Source organism: Hemiscyllium ocellatum, chromosome 28 (assembly GCF_020745735.1).
Source record: "Hemiscyllium ocellatum isolate sHemOce1 chromosome 28, sHemOce1.pat.X.cur, whole genome shotgun sequence".
Taxonomy (NCBI): domain Eukaryota; kingdom Metazoa; phylum Chordata; class Chondrichthyes; order Orectolobiformes; family Hemiscylliidae; genus Hemiscyllium; species Hemiscyllium ocellatum.
Window position 1 is genome coordinate 32,177,070 of NC_083428.1, and position 13,531 is coordinate 32,190,600.

The 13,531-nt window shown below is 39.9% G+C and overlaps 1 protein-coding gene across 2 annotated transcripts in view; it reads right to left on the reverse strand.

The window, feature by feature from the left end:
- The window catches only part of LOC132828926 (tight junction protein ZO-3-like), an 88,688-nt gene that overhangs the window by 17,677 nt on the left and 57,480 nt on the right, over window positions 1-13,531 (reverse strand). For both annotated transcript variants that reach the window (XM_060846130.1, XM_060846129.1), the window contains 7 exons: window positions 10,846-11,002; window positions 9,392-9,491; window positions 7,522-7,589; window positions 5,196-5,274; window positions 4,070-4,226; window positions 2,670-2,778; window positions 988-1,207 (listed from right to left, as the gene is read on the reverse strand). In XM_060846130.1, coding sequence (XP_060702113.1) covers window positions 988-1,207; window positions 2,670-2,778; window positions 4,070-4,226; window positions 5,196-5,274; window positions 7,522-7,589; window positions 9,392-9,491; window positions 10,846-11,002 — 890 coding nt within the window. The remainder of the gene's footprint in view (window positions 1-987; window positions 1,208-2,669; window positions 2,779-4,069; window positions 4,227-5,195; window positions 5,275-7,521; window positions 7,590-9,391; window positions 9,492-10,845; window positions 11,003-13,531) is intronic.

A 13,531-nucleotide genomic window follows, 5' to 3' on the forward strand; every position in this document is an offset into this window, starting at 1 on the left:
GGTCAATCTACAGCCACTTGGACTACAGTGGTTCAAGAAGGGAGCTCACCCTCTCCTTCGCAATGGTATTTAGACATGGGCAATAAATGCTGGCCTAGCCAGTGATGCTCATATCCCATAGAAGAACAGAAAAAACAAGGATGTCAGTTTAAGTTCCATCATGGTAGTTTGAGAATTTAAACTTAGTTTTTAAAATCTGCGATGGGTAAAAGTGACCATATTGTCAGGTTTGAATGAAAACCTTGCTGGCTCACCAATGTACCTGAGCGAAGATACTGAGTGTCCTTATCAGGTCTGGTCCATGTGTGATTCCACTAAACTGGCTAATTCATAACTGATCTCTCTAGTCACTGATTGGCCACTCAATTACATCAAACAACTATTCAGTTAGAAAGTTCACCACCACTTTCTCAGGGCATGATATACTGATTTGTCCAGTGTCACCAACATCCGAAAAATTAATTTGAAACACATCTTTTATAAGGTCAGAAACTCAAAGTAAATACAACGCTATTCAATTTGCTTCTAAAGTCCAAATTTTACAGCTTTCTCTCTGAAATGGTTAAGCTAGCAAATATGTAAAAGTTGCAGGTGAAGATCATCCTGAATTGGATCTGCAGTTTATATTATTAGCTTATCACAACCTATAGCTCCCTGCTGTGCAAAGATTCCTGGAGAAAATTACTGTGGGCATGGGGAATTAATTTAATTAAAATTGATTCACAGAGTATTTACAGCATAAAAGGGCCCGGGTTCAATTTCTGGCTCATCCTGAGTTTGTTCATCTTAGCCAAGGTAGCGGGTAAGATGGTATCATTGTAATTAATGAGTCAGCACATTGAAGAGCCAAGGTGTGCGAGATTCATTAACTTGATGCAACTTATAAATAATTTTGTTAGAAGGAACTACTTGTCAATCCTGAGACAGATTGAAATAACGCCATCCCTTAGCGACCTTTCTTTACAGAATCCCAGTCAGATGACTGACCTGTTCTTGCTGGGGATGGTGCCTTTGTCCTGTTCCTTGAAGTCTCGGCCAATTCTCACAGCATACCATGCTCCTAACTTTCCTTTGTGCATGGTGTCGACAACTCGGAAAACCTCACCTCTCCTGAAGCTTAGCTCCTGTGTTCCTTCTACCTCATGGTCAAAGTGCGTTCGTACATAGAAGGAGTCTCCGACATTTGAGTTGATCATCTTTTGATAAACTGAAAAGGATGGGACTAATATATAATTTTGCATTTATGAACAATGTTTCAAATAACTTACATTCCTCTATTGTCAATATTAATGCTCATATTTAAACTAAATTTAATCTCTAGATATCTGTTTTCTTCATTACTCTTTCTAAAAGCTTTTAGTCTAATGCCTATTACTCATACTTCAGATGTGTCAAACTTCAAGTGTCAAAGCACAAAAAAAACAGGAATCTGAAACTTATCCTATTGTTTTTTTTTAAACTTGGTGAGCCAGTCTTTCATAATACCATGATCTGCCGTTTATTCCAGGTATGAAGGAATAGAAGCTCCTCTCTGTAACCAGCTCCATGTGATATTTATCCACACAGCTGATCTGAACAGTGACATTGAAAGGATTGGACAAATTTAACATCCAAACTGCATTCCAATCTGTGAGCAATGCTGAGAAGGTCAATCACATGCAAAGAGTAGGACAGTCCTGGTGATAGGGTACACCCAAACTCTAAACTAGCAGTCACCTGCTGTGTATTACCAATGTCTTTAAACTTTCTTCTTAATATCCACTCCTATTGTTTGTTTGAAGGCCAATTTGTGACTATCTTCATACAAGATAGGGTAAGAATAATTAATGAGAAGTAGATCAGGTTTTTTTGGGAGCAACATCAAACATGGCACATCTGGGGAGGCAGGTATGGAACTCTCCATGGCAGACATGGTAATCTAGACAGGTCTACAGGCATTGATGATAATTGATGAACCTACCCAGCTCATTAGAGTATGGGTCGTAGATATGACACTTGGGGCTGGGTTTCTTCCCAGATCATTCTACCATCAATGCTCAACTGCATCCACAGGTTTAAATGTTTAAAACCTGAGCGATCTCTGTGGACACCTGGGGCTACACCTTACGTTCTCTGCTCTGGTAGTTCAGGCGTGATTCTACAGAAAGAGCAAGCATCCACTCTCTATCAAGTACACACAAGTTCTGCAGATGTATCTTAATTAGTAGTTTAGTTTTGAGACTGCTAAACATGGAGATGAGTTTTTCACATGTATTAGGTATCCTGCTGATCAAACAGCCATGGTATTGGGGTTTTAAAAGATGTATAACAGATACTGTATCAACACAGTTAATCTCAGTTTAAGCAACAGTAAGGGAGCACGATGGTTTGGGGATAAGGAGGGAACCTCAGCAAGTTCTTGTTCTTGATCATTATCCACTGAGTTTGGCAATGGAGGTGCTAAAACTGGGTATGGACACAGAGTAAGGACAGCATCATCCATTATGTTAATGCCCTCACTGGTCAACTGAAGCTCTTGAACTGAGTTCACACATGACAATTACTTACTTTGGGTGAGGTACTGGAAAGAGTCTGAGAATTTATATTCATATTTTGATCAGTCTTCAGCAGAGGATGGATGACTGATCGGCTGAAAAATTTGAAACAGATACAAATCTAGAAGTACTTACTGCCTTCCTTCCTCTGAGCTTTAATTTCCACCAGCTCTCCTTTGGGGATATCTAACATGAGCAGCACTGCTTCTTCACGGGTGAGATTTTGGAAGTTGACATTGTTCACCTACTCAGGGAAAAGAAAAACAATGGTTGAGCTTTGCAGTGAGAACTGACATTTTCAACGTTGTTCTTTAATTGCAGAGCAGAGTGTCTATGGGCCATTTCTCATGAGTGAACCAGTGTTTGTTTGCAGGCTCTGGACTGCAATGAAATCACAAACACATTCAACCTTGTTCTCACTTAACATCAATTTATGCCCTTTCAACAAGAATTGCTGAATAGTAATAATGAGCAGTAATACAACAAGCCAGACGCAGCACCTCCACTGCAAAACTCATCCAAGATGCAGCTTTTCCAATCTGTACAGATCAATATTACATGGTTATCTATTAACTGATGGAGAGTGTTGTTGCCTTTTGCTGAAATTCCACACATGTTCAGTGCATTGCTCTCTCTTTATGGTGACAAACTAAATTGTACAAACAGCCACTCTTACAGGCAGCGGCACACGGGAGTGAGCAGGAACATCTACTCTCTGGTCTTAGGCATATTGTCTATTGTCTAGTGTCTATTTTATCACATCAAAGGTCAATGTCACTGCATCAACCTTAGTGAGAAATCTGGCTCTCTCGCACCAGTACAGAATAGTAAAACGTTCAGTTCAAAATTAACCCAGAAACTGTACCAGTGCTTTTTTCTCTTTCATGAACAAAAAAGTTCCTCCTGGTATCCTGTGATATTTCTCTTTTCCAAGAAACTACACTGTTCTCTTTTAAACCAATCTTTGCTTCCTATTTCAGCAACAATTAGTTTAGGATTCCGCATTCTAACTGATTATGGAATCTATTCTAATCCCTCCTACTGCCTCTTTCCTGAATCCTTTGTATTCTTCCTTTATGAACACTTACATTGTTCTAAATTGTATTTTAGTTTCCTCTGCAATAGGTTTTTGGTAAATTACTCCATATTTTAATATCCCTTTGTGACAAAACTAAATCTTCTAATTTCCCCTTTTATCCTGTGATCATCCCGATTTTGTGCCTCTTGTTGAGAGTTGCCTTTGTCCTTCCTTGGACATCTTTCAGATGATCCAATTTCAGTGAACACCTATTGTGGGGGTAGATATTTTCTCAATAACCTGCTCAGCCATGTTCTTATACACCTCTGACGCAAATGGGATTTGAACCTGGGCCTCAGTAGGTGGTTATGGGTGAAAGTGGACCACTTACGACCTTTACCCAGATAAATTCTTCACATTAATAAGCCAAATATTCATGTTAAAAACTCCATAAGATAATGGCAAGAGAGGTTTTGGAATATCAATACTAATAAATTAGAGTTGAGCATTCAGTTACCTGCAGAATCTGGTCTCCTTTCTGGATTCCCTGTCTGGCTGCAGGACTTTCATCGAGAACTCGAGATACGAATATTCCAACATCATTGCCTCCAGCTAACTGCAGGCCAACACTGGCATCCTTGACAAACCTTGCCACTTTCATGTCTGGACTGTAGCTAAATGTTGATATACATGGTTATTTAGTTAGTGAGCACATATTAGGGACTAAACTTAATAGACCCAAAAACAAGCATGGAACTTGTAATGTGTGATTATCTTGTGTCCTTTTATTTGGATGCAAGCATCACAGGAATTTCATGCTGTCTGCTCTGAGTTGGTCATTGACTACAAGCATTAGCAAGGGGCCAAACTTATTGCTTGCTAGCATGATGTAAAGCTAGCCTCTACTACCATAAGTCTCATTTTTACATCTTATGGGAGATGCTTGCTAAAGGTGTTAACATCAATTGTTTATACAACAAGGAGTAATAGTTGATTAGGGAGAAGAGAGTTTCAGGATACTTTAGCCTTCAGGAGACCAAAGTTTATTTAAATCATGACATTATGTTTTTAGTTTTTTACTTTCATATCATCAACAGATCTGCTAATAAATTTACATTGTGGGACAACATACTTTTCTCCCCTCTCCCCTAATAGCCCTGGTCATCCTCTGGTACAGTCGGTTCTGCTATAATACGTATTTCTTCAGCAAATCTGCTTAAGCGCAATTGAAGAATTTAGACCATTATTTGTAGAATGCAAGTTTTCCTTACCTATATTAGCTATAATGCGATTTTGGTCCCATTAATTTAAAATCATGCTATTGCGTGATTTTTTTTTATAACGCGAGGTTGCACAAGAACGGCACTATCATGCTGTATCAGAACCGACTGTATCTTGTGCAAATGGCCTTTCATCATGCTCCAGGGTACAACTAGCAACAAGAATGCAACAGGATACTGAATGGCCTTGAGACTGTGTCCCAAGCACCAGTCAGCACCTTGTGGAGAGGAGAAGAGGTGAATGAGTTAGATTTTGTTGTTCCCTCGGCTAAATGAGTAAGTCAACTTTTCGTCAACTTGCAGTCATGCAGATATTGCACATCGCCCTTTGCTAATTTGGCTTCATAGTCTATTGGCACTTACCCAACATTATATTCATCCTGTGGCCTTGTGTTTGAAGTCTTTATAGGAGAAGCATATGTTCGCTCCTCAACAACTGCATCTGGAAAAGTGAAGTCAAAGAATTACAGTGAGAAGCGACCTTCAAGAAATGAAGAAAACAAAATTCCTACACAATCAGCTGCTCACTGCACTGTAAAACTCTTGACTATACTATTTGATCCAGCCACTCACTTCTTGAAGATAAAATGTTTTTTCAGCGCAGCAATTTGGGAGTAGCTCTGGATTCTCATACTGTTTCATAAATATTGACTTTGGTATGGTGGGTAAGATCAGTCTGGATTTTGGTCTTGATTCTATTCTGGCTATTTCTACTGCACTGTGCAGTTACCTGGTGGGCCATGGAGACTAGATTAGGTTTGACCTTGTGTTCTCAGCTACTGGGTTTGGACAGCTTGGTTACTCCAGCTCCCCAGGCTCAGACATGATCACTGAGCTGAGACTACACAGGGCTGCTGAGAAACTGTGTAATTCATCAGAGATGCAGTACCTTCAGTTGAGAAATGAAATTAATGAAACAGGTAGTGACTTTACATATATTGGAAGGAAATGTATTCTATGATAGGTGTGACTGATGGAACTGAGGTATTTGATCTCTATGCAGCAAGATTCAGGTTCCCCATTTCTGCCAGTGATATATGAACAGAGAACTTACAACAAAGAAACAGGATGTTGGTTGGAGCAGCTCATGTTAACTTTCCCACTCTGCACAACCAAACAATTCAAATAACATTCACACAGCATGTTCTCAGATATCTTCAGCCTCCTTTCCAATCTCAACTTGAATGTTGCAGCAGCTATTGTCTCAATCACTAACTCCTGTAATGAATTCCTTAACTTCACAATTCTCTGTCCTTTTTCTTGCCTTCCATTCTGAAATCACCTCAATCTTCGGCCCCTTGTTTTTGCATTTCTTGACAATTAGAACTGATGAATATTAGTGGTCAAATTAAGCAGTAGTAGAATTAATACAGGTTGCATTAGAGCTAATATTTGAGTTGCTGATTCTGGAGTTTACTAAAAGCAGGGCTAAATTTTCCCTTCCAGGGCACAGTGGGCTTGGAAGAGGGAAGTCTCAAGTAAACAGAGCAGAGCTGTGACTTCTTCTTTTGATGCATTCCTAATGACTGGGTAATTTCAGGAATGGCTGCCTATTTCATGAAGGCGGGAAGTCAATTTGCACATTTAAGGCTCCAAATAGGAGTGATCCAGGGGCTCAGTGGCATTTGTCCAAGAGCAGATAGTGCTCCCATCACATGTGGAAGCCTTATGCTTAAAGTTATTGTGCAATCTCAATTGTGGCAGTGCGCATTTCTGTGTGTGTGTGTGTGTGTGTGTGTGTGAGATAGAGAGTGAATGAGGGCAAGAGGGACACTATCCTCTTACTGTTCAGTGGTGTTAATCATTTCATTCACTTTTGTAGTGATTGTTACGAGGTCAGCCAATTGCATCTCACAAGATATGAGTTCCCTGACTGGAGCTGTTAATCGGTCTAATCAGGGAGTCTTGGTTAACAGATATAAGCAGGACTGTCAGAGGTTCTCTTCACTCTGGGAGCTGGCTCTGAGGAAGCCAGACCAGTGTCAAGTACTATACATGTGTAAATAAAGGATGACAGGATACCTGCCTCTGTGGAGTTTTTTGATTTTTATGACCATCATTTGTGACCAAGATGAGCAATTTCCTCAAGCCCACCTATGTCATAAGAGGATAGTGTCCCTCTTGCCCTCATTCACTCTCTATCTCACACACACACACACACACACACACACACACACACACACACACACACACTGCCACAATTGAGATTGCACTTTTGACTTTTTGACTTTCCATGATGAATGGCTTCCTTAGAACCCTACCAATTTGGGAATGGCTCATTGTCCTCAATTGGACAGCAAATGTGGAAATTTCAAATCAGGAGGTCATCTCTGGAAAATAACTTTGTTCATCAGCTTCTTAGCCATTGTGGGCTATGGACCCTCATTTCCCCTCTAGGCTGGTTCCCACAGCTCACAGGAAATTCAAGCTGTGTGTCTTCAAATCATGGAGCGAATAGCCCCATCTAATTTACTGTAGAACACTGGACCCAGTCATGGCTACTGTCAGCAGCAGAGCTGTCAATTAAATGATTATTAAAAGTAATTCATAAACAATAAATTGCTAAACTAAATGCACTCATTGCTGTGAAGTACGGCTGTGAAAATCAATCAGTAAGCACCAAAATAGTAGAACTGACTTTCAACTGAGATTTTGCACTAGGAATGGACTGATTCTCACTGGTACTCACCATGAGGAGGTTTGGAGGCTGTAGGTCTGACCTCTAACTCTGACACTGGTTTTGTGTTTGGCTTCAAGCTGGAAAAGAAGTGAGAATTCTTATCAGCATCAACCAAGCCTTGAACATAAGGCAAAATAAAAGGATTGGTTTGCAGCACCAACTTAATCCAGGCATCCATCACAAGAAATTTAAACATTGATCATATGTATACACAATTCTCTTTGTGCATTATTTCAATATAGGAGTTCATTCACTTTAAACGGGCTAATGCTTAAGGCATGAAAGCAAACAAACTATGTCCAGAGCTGTTAAGAATTTGTTTATTATTCTTCACGGATTTGTTATTGACATTGTTATCTCTCAACCAGTTTGGGTTTTAAAGGTTTAACCCACAAGGCTGTGGGGCACATGATAATGGACAATGAAATGAATTTGTTTCTGGCAGGGTACTTTACCTATTGCAACAATGCTTACCTTATCTCGGTAACTGGCTGTAGACATCCTGGACTGGAGAATCTAACCGACATTGATTACAGCCAACTATTATAATAAACTATGTTTTATTAGTTGGACTGTGGACTTGAAAATATGAAGTTACTGATTTAAATAGGGACTGTTGTAGAAGGTGTTGTAATTTTTAAAAATAAAATGAGTTATTGGAATTCATTGTGTGCCATATCTACAACATTGCTTTATTCAAGCACTTGGGGTAGATGTTAGACATCTTGGCTCTGAGAGTATCCAGGTGCAGTTTAGTCCAATGATAGAGTTTTGATTGGTTCTTCAACCACCAGGACCATTGCAGGCACTCAGGAGAACTCAGCATTGTACAGTGACTTGATTAATTCCTGGGTATTTAGCCTGGATTCAGGAGTGGATGTGGATAATATAGCAGAAACATCCAGCTGGTGAAGGAGAAAATATCTTTGTGAGTGGTGAGGTAAAAGAACATTCCAAATCATCAGTGACACTTTCTCTCTCTGCAAATTCTTTTCTTGAAAAGCAAATGGAAAAGAACTTTGAAAGACACTAATAGGACAAATCTTCAACAAGTGATTGTAAAATTGAGAATTGGTATGTCTACAATCCCACATCCTACTCAGTGTATATAAAGGAAGCAGAGGGAAACGGAAGGAAAATGTCTCATTGACAACTGTAATCCACACTATTGCCAGAACTATGCTTTACTGATATCATTTGTTGTTGCTTCCTCACCCAAAATATTTGTGTCTTGTCTCTTTCGTGTGTCAGTATGTGGACACTTCTTTTTTAACAAAAGGGTAGAGTCAGTGAATTAATAATTTGTTTTTAATCAATAGCAGACAAGTAACACAATCTGTTTGCAATAAATAATTGCTTTCTTGTTAAGTACAGAAACCTAATGATGTTTTCTTTTATCCTAGGCTCATCAGTCAGGTATATTGGAGAGATAAATTAAATCTTTTCAATTTTGTGACACTCTGGGAATAGTAGGGATTGATTTCCAGTGCACTACCTTATTAAGTTGTGCCAATATTACACACAAACATTATATTACAAGGAATAGCATACGTTCAACAGTATGCAAGTAATCACGTGATCTCTGAGGTAAGATGGAGTGTGAGATGTTTACTCCCTCAGCTCATATACTTTGATACAATGATGACATCATGAGCATGCTTCTGAATGGTATACTGACCATAAATCATGGCACAGCAGATATTGGATTCTTAGCCTTTGGTTTCTTGGTTGAAGATGTGGTAACCACGGTGTCAGTATTTAAAGGAATCTAACTAGAAGTTAAAAACACTGGCCTTAGTACTAGACAAAGCGGCCTTCATGTCAGTTTCTGCACTTTGTAAATTGGCCTCTCCATTGCTGTGCTCAGTAAAAAGATTACCTTCCATTGCTCTTCATTGTGTTGCGAGGATCCCCCACAGTATGCTTTGGCCAATTCTCAATTGGTGAATCTGTACGTTCAGGCTCAATGTCTGAATATTCTATACAGAAAAATACAGATCATCAGAATGATTTGAGAAATGAAGCTTTATTCCACATCTGCTTTGAAAAAATTAATCCATTTTTGTCTCTTATGACAACAGTCATCACCAATGAGATTGGGACAGGTAATGTGGTTTTTAACTGGAAGTTTCGAAAGAGAAAGTTGGACATCAAAAGCCTGCTTTAAAAGTTTTCAGCTCTGTCTTGCAAAGGAGTTAGCTGCAACCAAGTGAATATTAGAACTCAAACCCCTATTTAAAACCACAAACACCATCATCGATACCTAATTGCGTTCTGGTCCATTTGCAGATGGCGATACTATGGATTTTCAGCATTGGAAAGAGATTGCAGTGGAAATTACTGTCCGTGATATTAGCCAATGATTATTGATTTTTTTCTCTACTGGCCGTTTTTAGTGGAGTTCTTGGCTGAAGTCAGCACAAACCCTGGAGTCATGGAGTATACAGCCATTAACATTGTTTTTCAACAGTTCTACCAATCTTCTGCAAAAGTTACAGTGAGAGATTGGTGTAACCTTTTGAAAGTTATATCACATAGTATTTAGCATGCTGTCCATGCAGTAAGCTTATTATTGCAAGGTTAATGTGTGTTTCAGTGTTGTAGGGTGGAATCTTGTTGAAGTGATGTACATCCTGTGAAACCTCATCACTCCTACATTACCCTCTGGTGATCTGGGTTACTCCACTATTCTGGGACTCTGCAGCCTGTCCTTCCAGCAGGTGCTGTGGCCTTGCAAGTGGTGGTACTGAGCACAAGTGTTGGTGGTCTCTGATTGGCTGGCACCTTTCAGTGGGTGAGACCTCCCCTCCTGGGGAAGTTGCTCCATTTTCCTTGTCATTGATGAATTGGCATGTGGTTCAACGATATCTCACCAGTTCCCCAGCCAACAGGCAACAGCCCTGATGCTTCAATGAGATTGACTAGTCCCACCTCAAGAAGGGTCAGGCTTGTTGCACAGTTTCAGCTGTTTGGCACCTTGTATGAAGACAAGCCACCTCCAGCAAGGTTAATATCAGTAGCAATGGGATGAGGCCCTTAAATGGTGATTAATGGGCCACTTTAGGGCCCCAAATGTTAGTGGAATGGAAGAATCAGCCAAAAGCTGTTCCACCCCGAACTTCATTCTGATGGAGGGAGGGTTCATGTCCACACTGCTGGCCCAACCAAATCCCTTCCCACCTGCAAGCTTATCACTAGCAAGAGCAAAAACTTCAGCCAAGAGGATGTGAAATGGGGACAAATCAAAAGGCAACAGAATTCCCCTGGAGATTCTGGTAATTGAGGAATTAAAGTCAGAATCTCATAATATTGTTTTGTAGTTTGGCCACTTACCTTCCAAGCTGTTTTCCTCACTGTCCATCAGTTCAGGAACATTGATTAGAAACTGTTCATTATCTCGTAGGACCACCAACCTCAGCTCCCCCTCTGACTTCTCAATTAATGTCCTTGTATCTTCCAATGATATATTCTCAGTTACTACACCATTAATCTAGACAAAGGAAATGATCCATCACCATCACGTCTTCCAACACTTGTCCATTAGAAACATAAAGATACTCAAAATAAGCTAATCTAGCCCTATTTAAATCGATCTCAACATAACCTACCAACTATATCATATAATCCTTCATACCTTCATGATCAAGAGATTTTTTTTAATTTTGAACGGAATGTGTGTAGAATCAGAATGTAGGAGCAGGAGTAGGCCATTTGGTTCTTCAAGCCTTCTCCACCATTCAACACAATCACGGCTGATCCTTTATCTCAATACTACATTTCCACTTTCCCTCCATACCCCTTAATGCCTTTAAAAATGTATGCACCTCTTTTTTGGTTATATCGAGTGAACTGGCCGTCACAGTCGAGTGGTAGTATGTTGATCACACTGTGAAGGGAAAAAGAAATTTCCCCATGTCGGTCCTAAATGACCTAATCTGTATTCTGAGGCTTGGACAGCCTTGGCTCAAGACTCCACAACCAGGGGATCCATTTATTCTGTGTCCAGGCTGTCGAGCTCTGCTAGAATTTTGTATGTTTCAATCAAGTCACTCTAATTCTTCTAAACTCTAATGATTGTAGGCTTAGTTAAAACAATTTCTCTCAGCCTGTCATCTCTGGTATCAGTCTAATGAAACTTCACTATATTCCCTCTATGACAAATAGAGGGAATACCTTTATAGTATGGAGACCAAAACTGCACATAATACTCCAGGTGCAGTCTCACCAAGGCTCTGTATAACTGCTGTAAGACATTCCTACTTCAAATCCTTTTGCAATGAAGGCCACCATACAAATATGCCTTCCTAACTGCTTGTTGCACTTCCCTGTTAACTTTCATTGATTGGTGTATGAGGATGCTTGGATGCCTTTGGACATCTGCATTTCCTGATATATTACCATTAATCAAAAAGCTTTTCCAATCTATTTTCCACACCAAAGTGAAAATAAACTTTTAAGTGAAACAATTATCCACATTGTACTGCATTTGCCATGTGTTTTTCCACACACTCAGTGTTGCTGGCAGCATTTGTTGATCATTCCTAATCCTCCTTGAACTGAATGACTTTCTCAGCCATTTCAGAGGGAAGTTGAAAATCAACTACATTGGGTCCAGAATTGCACGTAGACCAGATCAGGTAAGGATGACCTGATTTCCTTCCCTAAAGAGCATAGTGACAATCAATGATAGCTGATGCAGTCACCACCAGCTGCTGTAGTGGGATTTAAATGTGTCTCAGAAAATCAGCCTGGATGTCTGGATTACTAGCCCTGTGATGGCACCATTAAGCAACTATCTCCTAACTTCTTCACCCTATTGATACCTTCCACTGGGAATGCTTTCCCTGCTCATGAATTCCCAAAATGATCTCTGTTTACCCTTAAACTTATTTAATTTTCCATTTTGCATTTCTCATAGTTAAACTCATTCCCTGATATTTATTTGTCATTGTTCTAGCAAGTTGAGAGGAAATCAAGGTGGATTATTTAAATCAAGGTCGCTGACCTTGGAGGAACCCATGTGGGAGACCTCACAGCACGGGAACAGGTAAGTGCATAGGTTTTAAGTGTAACCTTGCTGTAAATCAACAATAGTGAGTAGAGTGGGTTCTTTCTTGATTACATATTTTATTGAGATCTATCTCTTGATTAAATTTTAAAAATATAAACCAAAAGCATTAAGTTAGCTTGGAGCAGTGTTTATTTTAGAACAATAAGGCAGGGTTATTTTCTTTGGTCTGTAGATTGTGAAGGAACAATGATGAGCTTTAGTAGAGTGATGTGCTCTTCCTGTCAGATGTGGGAGTTTAGGGAGAGTTTCCATGTTACTGATGATTATGTCTGCGGGAAGTGTCTTTGGTTGTGAATCCTATCAGATTGCATGGATCAGTTGGAGTAGCAGTTAGGGACAATAAGAAATTTACAGGAGCCAGGGGTATGATAGATGGCAGTTATAGGAAGGGAGAAAAGCCACAGATACAGTAAGGTAGATGGGTTAACTGTAGGAAAGATAGGAGAGGGAGGCAGGTAGTGTAGGAGTCTCCTGTGGCTATCCCCATTTCAAATAAGTATGTTGTTTTGGAAAATGTAGGGGGTGATGGACTCTCAAGGGAATGTAACACAAACAGCCAAGTTTCTGGTACTGAGACTGACTCTAATGTAACAAGGGATACATCAGGTTCCAAGCAATCAATTGTGACAGGGGACTCTCTAGTCAGAGGCACAGACAGATGTTTCTGTGGCCGGCAGTGAAAAGTCAGAATGGCGTGTTACCTTGTTGGTGCCAGGATCAACGCTATCTCGGAGAAGGTGCAGAATGTTCTCAAAGGGGAGAGTGACCAGTAGAAGGTCATTGCACATATTGGAATAAGGACATAAGAAGGAAAAATGATGAGATTCGGAAGGGAGGATATGGAAAGTTAGGCAGGAATTTAAAAAGGTTGTCATTGATGGTATTCACATCTGGATTACTCCCAGTGCTTTGAGCTAGTAAGGATAAGAATAAGAGGATAGCACAGGT